At 45.3% G+C, this 14445-nt stretch overlaps 1 protein-coding gene across 10 annotated transcripts in view; it reads left to right on the top strand.

Annotated features, from left to right (window-relative positions):
• The window catches only part of MAP7D2 (MAP7 domain containing 2), a 136049-nt gene that overhangs the window by 68729 nt on the left and 52875 nt on the right, over window positions 1-14445 (top strand). For all 10 annotated transcript variants that reach the window (XM_070067180.1, XM_002719944.5, XM_008272429.4 and 7 more), the window contains exons 2-3: window positions 3140-3217; window positions 4640-4803. In XM_070067180.1, the coding sequence (XP_069923281.1) occupies window positions 3140-3217; window positions 4640-4803 (242 nt within the window). The remainder of the gene's footprint in view (window positions 1-3139; window positions 3218-4639; window positions 4804-14445) is intronic.

The following is a 14445-nucleotide window of genomic DNA, read 5'->3' as shown; positions in this document are numbered from 1 at the left end:
CAGAAGAGGGGCAGCCAGGACATGAACTGGCGCCCATAAGGGATGCTAGCACCACAGGCAGAGGCTTAGCCTATTACACCACAGTGCTGCCACACATGCCCATGCCTTTTTTTTTTTTAAGATTTATTTATCTGAAAGAGTTATACAGTGGCAGGGGAGGGGGAGATCGGAGAGAAAGAGAGATCATCCTTCTGTGTGTTCGTTTACTCCCAAGATTTCTACAACATCCAAGGCTGGGCTAGGCCAAAGCCAGGAGCTAGGAGCTTCTTCTGGATCTCCCACTTGGGTGGCAGGGGCCATAGTAGTTGATCCATCTTCTGCTGTTTTCTCCAGGCCATTAGAAGAGAGCTGGATTATAAGTTGAGCAGCCAAGATTCAAACTGGTACCCACATGGGATGCTGGCATCACAGGCAGCACCTTTACCTGCTGTGCCACAAACCCAGCACCAGGGGTCTTTAAATTCTTGATGACATTCATATTGTTGGTAGCATCATAATTATTAATGGTTGACTAAAAACAAATATGAAGAATGGCACCAAAGGTTGATTTTCTTGTACTTTTCTCTTGAGGTTTAATATCCATTATATGTAATCCTGGCTGTAAAATGAGAGACATCTGGGAAATTGTGACAATCTGGTGTTTGTCATGTCATTCCCCTTCCACATTCCTACTATTTACAGTGTAGGCCAGATTTCTGGGCCCCTCTCCTGGACATGGCATGAATCTCCCTGGAGAGGGAGTGCAGGTTGCTATGACAGCAAGGCACACTGTGAAGTCAGCAGAAGATGCTTCCAAAGAGGAAAACCCAGGTGCAGGGAAAGTGAATCTGATTGTGTTACACTAAAATTGATTTCTCCAGAGAAGTTTGCTTATACATTATGTAGATAATCCTCTTGAATGACCAATTATAACAGAGCACAGTAAATTATCTCTAATCCTAAAACTACATGAAGAGGGGCTGGCCTGTGGCGCAGTGGTTAAAGCTGCTGCCTGTGGTGCCAGCATCACTTGTAGGTGCTGGTTTGAGTCCCAGCTGCTCCACTTTTTTTTTTTTGGACAGGCAGAGTGGACAGTGAGAGAGAGACAGAGAGAAAGGTCTTCCTTTGCCGTTGGTTCACCCTCCAATGGCCGCCGTGGCCAGCGCGCTCCGGTGGGCACACTACGCTGATCCGAAAGCAGGAGCCAGGTGCTTCTCCTGGTCTCCCATGGGGTGCAGGGCCCAAGTATTTGGGCCATCCTCCACTGCACTCCCTGGCCACAGCAAAGAGCTGGCCTGGAAGAGGGGCAACCGGGACAGAATCCGGTGCCCCAACCGGGACTAGAACCCGGTGTGCCGGTGCCGCAAGGCGGAGGATTAGCCTAGTGAGCCGCGGCGCCGGCTGCTCCACTTCTAATCCAGCTCTCTGCTGTGGCCTGGGAAAGCAGTAGAAGATGGCCCAAGTCCTTGGGCCCCTGTGCAGGTATCAGAAACCTGGGAGAGGGCCGGCGCCGTGGCTCAATAGGCTAATCCTCCACCTTGCGGCGCCGGCACACCGGGTTCTAGTCCCGGTTGGGACGCCGGATTCTGTCCCGGTTGCCCCTCTTCCAGGCCAGCTCTCTGCTATGGCCAGGGAGTGCAGTGGAGGATGGCCCAGGTGCTTGGGCCCTGCACCCCATGGGAGACCAGGAAAAGCACCTGGATCCTGGCTCCTGCCATCGGATCAGCGCGGTGCGCCGGCTGCAGCGGCGGCCATTGGAGGGTGAACCAACGGCAAAGGAAGACCTTTCTCTCTGTCTCTCTCTCTCTCACTGTCCACTCTGCCTGTCAAAAAAAAAAAAAAAAAAAAAAAAGAAACCTGGGAGAAGTTCCTGGCTCCTGGCTTCGTATTGGTGCAGCTCTGGCCGTTGTGGCCATTTGGGGAGTGAACCAGCAGATGGAAGACCTCTCTTTTCTCTCTCTGTCTCTACCTCTGCCACTGTGAAACTCTGCCTTTCAAATATATAAATGAATCTTTTTTTAAAAAAAACTACATAAAGATACATTTGATTTTTTTAAAGATTTTATTTATTTGACAGGTAGAGTTACAGACAGAGAGAGGGAGAGACAGAGAGAGGTCTTCCATCTGCTGGTTCACTCCCCAAAATGGCTGCAACTGTCGGAGCTGGTCCTATCCAAAGCCAGGAGCCAGGAGCTTCCTCCAGTTCTCCCACATGAGTGCAGGGGCCCAAGCAGTTGGGCCATCTTCCATTGCTTTCCCAGGCCATTAGCAGAGAGTTGGATCCGAAGAGGAGCAGTTGGACATGAACGGGCACCCACATGGGATGCTGGCACCGCAGATGGAGGCCCAGCCTACTAGGCCATAGCACCAGCCCAATCCATTTGATCTTTGACGGTCATTTAGAGTCCCACAGTGGTTCAGTAGAGATGTGGAACTTCAAGGATATTTCCTGGATATTTTGGAGGAAGTTGCCATCGGAGGAAGTTGCCATCTGTTCCATCTTACTTGTTGCAGACATTTGATAATAAACAGGAGTATATTATATTGCTATCTTCTTTGCAATTTTCACATAGTAAGGTTGTCTTCTTCATGATTTTAGCATACTAAGATTGATGTTGGAGGAAACTTCAGTGTTAAATTTCACAGTATTCACCTTCAGAGCCTTTGTGTATCTATCTGTATTTTCCTCCTTTCAGAAAGTGAAATGTTTTGTATCTGTGTATAATTGATATTTAGAATTTTGTCTACTTGTGTGCCTCTCTGCTCCCCAAGGTGGTCCTGCCTCAGGTCTGGGCACCAAGCTGAGGGAAGCCTGGAGAGGATCTTTATATAGTCAGACTTCACTATCCCTTTCTGTGCTTTCTGACCCTTGCACGGTTAGGAAAGGGGACAGAGAATTAGAGAAAGCACTTGGTCCCCTGGGTTTGGTCTTGGAACCACTACAGCACAACTTGGCAGGGATGGAGCCCTGGCTGCTGCCTCTGGGCTATTGGCTGCTGACTATGTGTGATGGAAGGTGTTAGACTGGACTTCCTATAGATTAAGTGTTCATGATGGATGACATGTACTTGCGGCCAGCCCTAGGGTACCTGCCCAGCTACCTGTTGCATTCAACATGTAGGGAAAAGAAAGAAAAATCATCATATTTTCTCTCTTGTAGGTATGGATGGATTTTTAAAATCAGATGAGAGACAAAGATTAGCCAAAGAAAGACGGGAAGAAAGAGAGAAATGTCTGGGTAAGTTGTGGGCTTTGTTTAAGTCCAAGAGATTTGAGATGTGGCAGTGTCTTTTCTAAAGATCCTTAGATTAATGAATGTGAAGAGAATTAGGATAATTGCTGGATGAATATGAAGAGTAGGTGGTCCTATGCTGCAAATGCCATATTTAACACATAATTCTCAGAACAGTTTCTTCACTCACTTAGCAAGCTCTGAACCTCTGCTGTGTTCTAGGCACTATGTTTGTGACCATGGATGTGGTGGCAAAGAAAAAGACACAGTTGGTTCCCCTAATGTCGCTCCCCGTCTTCGTGGAGGAACGACACAGGACCCTGCGCTGTTCTTTTGTCTGCTCGGCCCTCCCCGGGTTTGCTGCTGGTTCTTCCCGGGTTGGCTACTGTCCCTTCCACCTCCGTGGAAGGGCGGTTCCCCCTGCCACATTCCCCACTTCCGCGGGGGAGCGGCACACCGCCGGCCGGCTCTCTCGGGGGCTGCACAGGTGTTCCCCTTAGATGTTCCTTGTGCATGTTGTCTCTCTCCTCCTTTATAGTCCTCTTCCGCCAATCCCAACTCTGCTACCCACACGCCGAGTACGCTGCTCTCCTCCAATCAGGAGCAGGATCAGCTCCTGGAGGTCATCACTCAAGTTGGCAAGAGGCAGCTGCGTAGAAGCTGTTTTCTCCTCTCCCAGCGCCATATTGTGGGAGAGCAGATGCATAGAATAAGTCTTAATTCCAGTAACTTAGTCTAGTCCGAGTTGCTCCCCACACCCTAAGCTAGGGAAATCGTGGTGCCCTCAGGAGTCTACCATGTGCACTCACTTGGACTCTCTCTTGGGCACTAGAAAGGCCATCCTTTGGAGAACTGAGAAAGTTGACACTTATGTCCATTTCTGTAAGAGAGCAGGGCGCCCTGTTTGAAAAAGCCTATCTTACCTCCTGCAAGATATAGGCAGATAAGTAGAGTGTTCACCACATGGTACTGTGAGAAAAATAGTGATTTTACCACCATGCCTGGATCAGTGTCTGGTGCATGGTGAAGTCACGGTTATTGATATACCCTTACAAATATTATTCCTCAATCCAGCAATTGTTTTGACTTAATGATAGCAGTAGTCATCATGGTTCCCATATACGGGAGCACTTAATCTGTGTTTTACATGTGTTGTCTTATTCAATCTTCACAACACTGTAATGTAGCAGACATGGCTGTCTCAACTTTGTAGAGTAGGAAACCAAGACAGAAGGATTATATAGTTAACAAGACCAGGATTACCCAGCTAGGAGCAGAGGTGCCAGAGCCCTTTATCTTAATCAGTGCATCCTAGGATCCTACCAGGCTCCTTTTTGGTCTCCACTGTTGGTTCTTTGTTTCTGATCTTAATCCAGACAGCATGGGGTGCTCTGATAGTGACACATCTCTTTGGCTTTCCTTTTCCAGCTGCCCGGGAACAACAGATTCTGGAGAAACAGAAAAGAGCCAAGCTCCAGTATGAAAAACAAATTGAGGAACGATGGCGGAAATTGGAAGAGCAGCGCCAGCGGGAGGATCAGAAGAGGGCTGCTGTGGAGGAGAAGAGGAAGCAGAAGCTCCGGGAGGAGGAGGTGAGGTCACTGGCGCTCCTCACCCCCACTCTAGCCATCTCGCAGCTCACACCATGTTTAGTGCTCAGGGCACCCTGCATGGCTCCGGGGTTTGGGAAAGACTCCCACACCTTCTCCCCAGTGGCTTACCATGTCTTCTTTCAGCGGCATGATCCAGTAAATTGGAAGTAGCACTGTAATAGGAACAGAGACTTAACGTGTTCAGCTCATGTGCTAATTTGCCCTGTAACCTTGGGCAAACTGATTGACTTCTCTGGGCCTTGATTTGCTTGTCTTTGAAGTGAGGGGGTTGCATTTGTTGGTCTCCAAAGCCTTTTGGGACTAACCTTTACTCTAAATTAAGGTTCATAGGGAATTATGAATAGGGACTGGGTGGTGTAGATGTAGACCTGGAGGTGGCCAGCAGACTGTGCCTCCAGGGCAAACACAAGGTCAGAACAAGAGCTATGAAGGTTGAGAAGAATATGATCCTGTTAATCACCACTGGAAAATAAGTCTATCTTCAGATACAAAGGTACTGGTGTATTTAAATTTTTTTTTTAAAGATTTATTTATTTATTGAAAGAGTTACAGAGAAGCAGAGGCAAAGAGAGAGAGAGAGAGAGAGAGAGAGAGGGAGGGAGGGAGGGAGGGAGATTTTCCATCCACTGGTTTACTTCCCAGTTGGCCACGGTGGCTGGAACTGTGCTTATCTGAAGCCAGGAGCCAGGAGCTTCCTCTGGGTCTCCCATGCGGGTGCAGGGGCCCAAGGACTTGGGCCATCTTCTCTTGCTTTCCCAGGCCACAGCAGAGAGCTGGATGGGAAGTGGAGCAGCTGGGACTTGAACCGGCGCCCATATGGGATGCAGGCACCGCAGGCGGCGGCTTTACCCGCTACGCCACAGTGCCGGCCCCAGGTGTATTTAAATTTTAATGCAGTTTCTTGCTTTAATCATCTTTTCTTTCTAGTTACCTTTCTAACAGGAAATGGAATGCAGTTACCTCTACAAAATCCTATTATTACTAAACTTTCAAAATTGTATTTAGAAAACATATTTAGATAATACATTTTCTTTTTTATCACTTTAAGTTTTTATTTAATGAATGCATTTTTTCATAGATAAAACTTTAGAAATATAGTGGTTCTTTCCCTCATATCCATCCTCCCACCCTGACTCCCATCCCACCTCCCTCTCCCTCTCCCATCTCCTTCTTCATTATGGTTCATTTTTAGTTTGATTTTATATACAGAGGACCAACTCCATGCTAAGCATAGATTTCAACAGTTTGCACCCACACAAACACAACATATAGAGTACAGTTTGAGAACAAGATTTGCAGTCGATTCTGATAGTATAACTCATTAAGGACAGAGGTCCTACACGGGGAGTAAGTGCACAGTGACTTCTGTTGTTCCTTTAACAATTAACACTCTTAGATAATATATTTTCTTAACAAGTTCATTTTAAGGATAGGATCATATCTTGTATCCGATAATGATCATTTTTTATTCATAGGTATGACTCATCTTTTAGTATGAACAACAGCAGTTGGGTAATCTACAGCACCATAGAATATGAACATGCTCATGTAGATTTACTATTTTTTAAATCTATAAGCAGTTGTTTATCACTATTTAAGGGTACTTTAAAAAGTTCATGGAAAATGGAATTAAATGATAATTTGTTTTGGTACAAAAATATTTGAAATCAGTACATACTTTTTTTAAATTTATTTTTATTTAGTAAATATAAATTTTCAAAGTACAGTTAATGGATTACAATGGCTTCCCCCCCATAATTTCCCTCCCACTCACACCCCTCCCATCTCCCACTCCCTCTCCCATTCCATTCACATCAAGATTCATTTTCAATTATCTTTATATACAGAAGATCAATTCAGTATATATTAAGTAAAGATTTCATCAGTTTGCACCCACACAGAAACACAAAGTGTAAAATACTGTTTCAGTACTAGTTATAGCATTACTTCACATTGGACAGCACACTAAGGACAGATCCCACATGAGAAGTAAGTACACAGTGACTCCTGTTGTTGACTTAACAATTTGACACTCTTGTTTATGGCGTCAGTAATCTCCCTAGGCTCTAGTCATGAGTTGCCAACTTCGATCTTATTCAGACAGGGTCTTAGTCAAAGTGGAAGTTCTCTCCTCCCTTCAGAGAAAGGTACCTCCTTCTTTGATGGCCCTGTTCTTTCCACTGGGATCTCACTTGCAGAGACCTTCCATTTAGGTATTCCTTTTTTTTTTCAGGGTGTCTTGGTTTTCCATGCCTAAAATACTCTCATGGGCTCTTCAGCCATATCTGAATGTCTTAAGGGCTGATTCTGAGGCCAGAGTGCTATTTAGGACATCTGCCATTCTATGAGTCTACTGTGTATCCCGCTTCCCTTAGGTGTTTAAATTTTAACTGAAAAGTGATCCCTGTTAAATATAAGAGTGGGAATAAGAGAGGGAGGAGATGTACAATTTGGGACATGCTCAATCGGACTTGCCCCAAATGGTGGAGTTAGAATCATGCCAGGGGATCCCAATACAATCCGATCAAGGTGGCACGTACCAATGCCATCTCACTAGTCCAAGTGATCAATTTCAGTTCACAATTGATCACACTGATAGGTCTAAGAGTCAAAGGGATCACACAAACAAGTCTAGTGTCTGCTAATACTAGCTGATAGAATCAAAAAGGGAGAGAACGATCCATCATGGGAAGTACATACTTTTTTATAGTATGTATTTCCATGACCTTTTTGAAGAACTCTCATATATGTTTACTCCTTCCTCTTTCTTAATTTAAAAAGTAGATACACAAAATTAGGCCCATCTTTTCCTAGGAAGCCACCCATTTATGATAGTTTTTTTGTATCTCTTAGTGAATAAAGGACTAAACAAGAGTCTTAGCTGTGATTTGTACCTACTGGCTGCAGTCTAATTGCTGTGGCTTCATCTCTCAGTTCAAATCCCAGCTCCACCACTAAGCACATGGTGGCGTGGGGCAAATCACACAACCCCTCTAACTGTCCTTTGCCCCAGAGTTAGTTACAGGAATTGAAGAGGGTGACTTTTGTGAAAGCATCCAGTAAAGCACCTAGCACAGAGTAATCACACAGAAATATTAGAGTCCCTTGAGTTACTTCAGCTGACCTTGATTGAGGCAGGATTAAGAGGTAGCTACCTGAGCTGGCATTGTTGTGTAGCAGGTTAAGCTGCTGCTTGGGACAAATGCATCCCATATCTGACTGCCCCCACTTGAGACCCAGCTTTCTGCAAATGCAGACCCCAGGAGGCAGCAGGTGATGACTCAAGTACTTGGGTTCCTGCCACCCACATGGGAGATCTGTATGGAGTTCTTGGCTCCTGGCATTGGTCTGCCCAAGCTCCAGCTATTGCAGGCATCTGGGGAGTGAATCAGCAGATGGAAAATCAATCCCTCTGTCTCTGTCTCTCGTTCACTCCCCCCCCCTTTTTTTTTTAACAAAGAGGAGCGCTACCTAGAAAAGATAATGGCACAGCTATAGAGAAGGGTAGGGACATTTGATGTGGTTAAGGTACTGCTTGAGATGCCAACATCCCATATGTGACTACCTGGATTTGAGTCCTGGCTCTGTTACTGATTCCAGCTTCCTCCTAATACACATCCTTGGAAGCAGCAGATGATGGCTCAAGTGGATGGGTTCCCACCACTCATGTGAGCAGTAGAGATTGAGCTCCTGGCTTAGGCCTGTCCCTTCCTGGCTGTTGTGGACATTTGAGGAGTGAACCAGTGAATGGGAGATCTCTGTCTCTCTGTATGTGTCTCTTTGCATTTCAAATAAATTTTTAAAATATTTTTAAGAATTGGTAAGAAAAAAGTCATAGTGTGACAGATGATTTCAGTACGTTGGGAAAGATTACCTCTTTCCCAGTCTGTGTATTTGTCATGAATCATTGGACTTGCCCATTTTCTTCCCAGCTTTTCTTCCTTGATGACTTAGCACTTATCTTCTTCATCTCTTGTGTTTCCATTTTGATTCTTGACATCCTATAGAAATTGCTGATTCAAGAGGAAGTTTGTCACTTCTGCTTCCAGGAAGGGGCACTGTAAAGTCATTTAGGCACCTCCTGTGCTCCCACACATCCTACAGTGTCCTAGGGGTCTCCTTTTTAGGTCGTTCCTATCTGTTCATTTTCTTTTATAGAATATTAGTAATTGAGGCATGTTAAATTAAGCAGGCAGACTCCCCCTTCTTGCAGATGATTGGTCCCGATGCAGCTGGATCTTTAGTGCTTTTGCTTCTAGATAATTTTTGTTTTGGTGTTGGGCTTCCTTGCACCCTTAATGTGGTGATGGTATTGGTGTGGATGCTGCCTGACTCTTATCAACGCAAACATAAGCTGAGCTTGCTTTCTTCTCGCTGGGCACAGCAGGGCAAGACTGAGAACTGGGGCCTCCTGTGGTTGTGTAGCAACTCAACAAGGCATCCTCCTCCTCTGCCACCTACTCCTGCGTTCAGGGCCTTGGGAGACTCAGAAGTAGCATAAGAATTTTATACATACAGGCTTGCCTGTTTAACTATATTGGCGTGGGTATTTGTCAGTGTAGAGGCCTGTTTGGCATTATCATAGGTGATATTTAGGAAGGAGAGCTAGGTGTATACTGTGGAAGTCCTTTGCTGAGGCTGTCCCCCTGGTTCTGGGAGAGCTCTGAGAGGGCTGCTGCCTGCTCAACAGCTGGTGGCTACGGAGTGTTTCAATCATGTCTGTGCCAGATTTGAGTTCTTTTTGTCACACTGTGTCTCTGTCAAGCAGAGAAAAGCTTCAGCAGGAAGATTGTGCATCTTGTTTGGGTCATTTTTCTTCTCTAGCCTGTTGGCTATTGTTTGTGTTGCCCAGTAAGTCCTGCCTCTCTTGCATGTGATATTTAGGTGCCCCTAAGAGGGCAATGACCCCACTACCACCACTGCTAACTACTACCACTACCCAGCCCTGTCCTGCCTTCATGTCATTATGGTTGCCATGATGTCACTCTTGGTGACCCCCTATGTCTGTACCACAGCAGAAGTGGGTATCACCAATGGCATGGATCCCAGAGGTCTCAAGAAGTAGCAGTAACATAAGCTGGTCAGGCCTATACGAGGGAAAGGGTGTCCACTATCCACTTGAGACCTGACCTTGAACTCATTCTTTTGCTGAAATTCTCTTCTCCTTAAGATAGATTCCTACAACTTTCACATGTCTCAGAGCTCTCCAGTATCAAGGTACTACAACAAGCTCCTGTCTGTCACCTAACTGAATTAGTGCTGACAACACGGTGCTTACATGTTCTCCACTCAGCGAAATGTTGCTTTCTAACCGGTGGCCTAGAAATGGAATTTGGAGAAGCCAACTCCATGTTCTTCATAGGTGTAAAACGAGAAATTTCTGAACCCAAGACAACAAAAACATTACTCAGCTTAAGGCTGACTGTCTCTGAGGACACTGGCTGGCGAAGTACCATACTGAATAATTCATAATTGGCTTTGTGCTCAGGCATAGAGCTCTGTGGAGAGAAAGGCTCCTCAGGGAGCTCTCCGGAGGACTCCTGAGGGCTTATCACTGCAGTGTCATCCCAGAGCACGTGTAGTAAATGCAGTGGAGAAGGCACAGCCACTTCTGCTGTGCTCTCCTTCCAGGGAGTTCTGTCTGTGTCTAAGGCTGTGCCCTGTTGGAGGCCTTTTATACTGCTTGACCACCTCAGTGGTCACCTTGGTTATGATTCTCCAAGTTCATCCAGGAAGTTGGAGATCCAGAGCTCAAAGGGTAAAGAGTGAGACCCTCTCATTCTTTCCACTAAGCCTCATCCAGTGGAGGAAATTTTAGGAACAAAAATTTGTCAGGGGCTGGCACTGTGGCACAGTGGGTTAATGCCCTGGCCTGAGGCACCAGCATCACATATGGGTGCCAGTTCTAGTCCCGGCTGCTCCTCTTCTGACCCAGCTCTCTGCCATGGCCTGAGAAAGCAGTAGAAGATGTCCCAAGTCCTTGGGCCCCTGCACCTGCCTGGGAGACCTGGAGGAAGCTCCTGGCTCCTGGCTTTGAATTGGCGCAGCTCCGGCCATGTGGCAATTGGGGAGTGAACCATTGGATGGAAGACCTCTCTCTCTCTGCCTCTCCTCTCTCTATGTAACTCTGACTTTCAAATAAATAAATAAATTTTTAAAAATTGTCTTACCCTTCCCTCATCCTTTCTTTGGACAGGCAGAGTTAGACAGTAACAGAGGGAGACAGAGAGAAAGGTCTTCCTTCTGTTGGCTCACCCCCCAAATGGCCGCTACGGCTGGCGCGCTGCACCGATCCGGAGCCAGGAGCCAGGTGCTTCTTCCTGGTCTCCCATGCAGGTGTAGGGCAGAAGCACTTGGGCCATCCTCCACTGCACTCCCGGGCCATAGCAGAGAGCTGGACTGGAAGAGGAGCAACTGGAACAGAACCGGTGCCCCAGCTGGGACTAGAACCTGGGGTGCCGGCGCTGCAGGTGGAGGATTAGCCAAGTGAGCCATGGCGTCAGCCAATACAGTGTTCTTTCCTCTAAGTTGCCAACACAGAACAAGACAGCAGCTAGCTTTATAAACACTGGTTATTTTATCAAAGTGGCACAGCTCTCTGCTATGGCCTGGGAAAGCAGTAGAAGATGGCCCAAGTCCTTGGGCCTCTGCACCCACGTGGGAGCCCTGGAAGAAGCTCCTGGCTCCTGGCTTTGTATTGGCGCAGCTCCGGCCGTTGGCGGCCATCTGGGGAGTGAACCAGCAGATGGAAGACCTCTCTCTCTGTCTCTACCTCTCTCTGTAACTCTGTCTTTCAAATAAATAAAATAAATCTTTAAAAAAAGTTTAACAATTAAAAAGCAAAAAGACCTTAGTTTAGTAGGACCATAGGTGAGGCCTGTAAATATTAATTGATTGGAAAAATGACCATTTCACCCATATACAGTAAGTTCTAAAGTAATCACAGACCACTGAAGCTGTAGTAGTATAACATTATTAACCATTGATTTGACAAAGGTCTAAAACAGAGTTTTGGGGCCAGCACTGTGGCGTAGCAGGTAGAGCCACCGACTGCAGTGCTGGCATCCCATGTGGGCGCTGGTTCGAGTCCCGACTGCTCCACTTCCGATCTAGATCCTGTTGGTGCACATGGAAAGGCAGTGGAAAATGGTCCAAATCCTTGGGCCCCTGCGCCTATGTGGGAGACCTGGAGGAAGCTCCTGGATCCTGGCTTCAGATCAGCCACGTTCTGGTCATTGTGGCCATTTGGGGAGTGAACCAATGGGTGGAGGATCGATGGATTCCCCCCTCCCCTGCCTCTGCCTCTCTGTAACTCTGCCTTTCAAATAAATAAATAATTCTTTTTCAAAAACAGAGTTTTACAAAATTATATTCGCAGCAGTATTGATACATATAGGCATTTCTTTCTCTCTCTCTCTTTTTTTTTTTTTTCATTTTAGCTCCTACATATAAAGGAGAACATGCAATATTTGTCCTTCTGTGTTTGGCTTATTTCCAATATGATGTTCTCCATTTGCATCCATTTTGATGCAAATGGTAGAGTTTTATTGTTTTTTTTTATAGCTGAATAGTATTCCACTTTGCATATATCACACATGTTCTTTATCTGTTCATCTGATGATGGACATCTTGGCTGATTCCAAATTTTGGCTATTGTAAACAGTGCTGCTATAAACATGGTGCTGCAGGTATCTCTTGATACCACATGTTCATGTCTTTTAGGAATGTAGGCAGTAATGGAATTGCTGGATCATCTGGCAAATCTACTTCTAGTTTTTTCTTTTTTTTTTAAAGATTTATTTTTATTTTATTTGAAAGAGTTACACAGAGAGAGAACGATAGGCACAGAGAGAGAGAGAGGTCTTCCATCCACTGGTTCACTCCCCAGATGACCGCAGTCTCCGGAGCTGCACCGATCCGAAGCCAGGAGCCAGGAGCTTCTTCCAGGTCTCCCACACGGGTGCAGGGGCCCAAGGACTTGTTCCAACTTATACTGCTTTCCCAGGCCATAGCAGAGAGCTGGATGGGAAGTAGAGCAGCCGGGTCTCGAACCAGTGCCCATATGGGATGCCGGCATAGCAGGTAGCAGCTTTACCCACTATGCTACAGCGCTGGCCCTTCTTTTATTTTTTTTTTAAGATTTATTTATTTATTCGAAAGTCAGAGTTACATAGAGAGAGAAGGAGAGTCAGAGAGAGAGAGAGAGAGAGTTCTTCCATCCGTTGGTTTGCTCCCCAGTTGGCCACAATGGCTGGAGCTGCGCCGATCTGAAGCCAGGAGCCAGGAGCTTCTTCCAGGGCTCCCACTGCTTTCCCAGGTGCATTAGCAGGGAGTTGGATCAGAAGTGGAGCAATGGGGACTCAAACCAGCACCCATGTGGGATGTCAGCACTGCAGGCGGGGGCTTTACCTGCAGTAAAGGGGGCCACAGCGCCACCCCCTCTATTTCTAGTTTCTAAGAAATCTCCACACTGCACTAATTTACATTCCCACCAATAGTGTATAAATGTTCCCTTTTGTCCACATCCTTGCCAGCATTTGTTACTCTCATGTCTTTTGGATTTGAGCCATTCTGACAGGGGTAAGCTAATATCTAATTGTAATTTTGATTTACATTTCCCTAATGGCTAGTGATATTGAGTATTTTTTCATATATTTGTTGGTCATTTGTATTTCTTCTTTTGAGAATTGTCTATTGAGGTTCTTTGTCCATTTCTTATCTGGATTGGTTGTTTTTTGTTGTTGTTAAGCTTTTAAAGTTGCTGAGATATTCTAGATATTGTCAGATTGATAGTTCAAATATTTTTTCCCATTCTGTTGTCTGTCTCTTCACTCTATTGATCATTTCCTTTGCTGTGTATAAGCTTCTGAGTTTGATATAGTCTCATTTGGTTTTTTTTTTCTGCTTTTGTTGCTTGTGTGTGCTTTGGGAGTCTTGACCAAGAAGTCATCCCCTACACCAGTGTCTTGGAGTGTTTCCCTTACATTTTCTTCCAGCAACTTCATAGTCTCAGGTGATAAATTTAGGTCATTGATCCATCTGGAGTTGACTTTTTTTATATGGTGAGAGGTGTGAATCTAATTTCATTCTTCTACATAGATACATTCAGTTTTGCCAGTACCAGTTTTTGAAGAGATAATCCTTTATCTAATACATGATCTGGCACTTTTGTCAAAAGTGGATTAATTTTTGTGCTCTGTTCTGTTCCATTGATCTATGTGTCTGTTTTTATGCCAGTACCATGCTGTTTTATTTGCTATAGCATTGTAGTATGCTTTGAAGTCAGGTGTTGTGATGCCTCCAGCTTGATTTTTCTTGCTCAGGATCACCCTGTCTATTCTGGATCTTTTGTGATTCCATATGCATTTTAGGATTGTGTTTTCTAATTCTGTAAAAAATGTCACTGGTATTTTGATAGGTATTACATTGAATCTGTAGATTGCATTAGGTAGTATAGACATTTTAATTATATTGATTCTTCCAATTTATGAACAAGGAAGATCTTTTTTGTATGTCCTTGATGATTTCTTCCATCAATGTTTGATAATTTTCATTGCGGAGATCTTTCAGTTCCAAGAATCTGTTTTTTTTTTTTTAATTTTTTGACAGGCAGAGTGGACA

Source organism: Oryctolagus cuniculus, chromosome X (genome assembly GCF_964237555.1).
Source record: "Oryctolagus cuniculus chromosome X, mOryCun1.1, whole genome shotgun sequence".
Taxonomy (NCBI): Eukaryota; Metazoa; Chordata; class Mammalia; order Lagomorpha; family Leporidae; genus Oryctolagus; species Oryctolagus cuniculus.
This window is presented reverse-complemented; position numbering and strand designations above follow the sequence as displayed.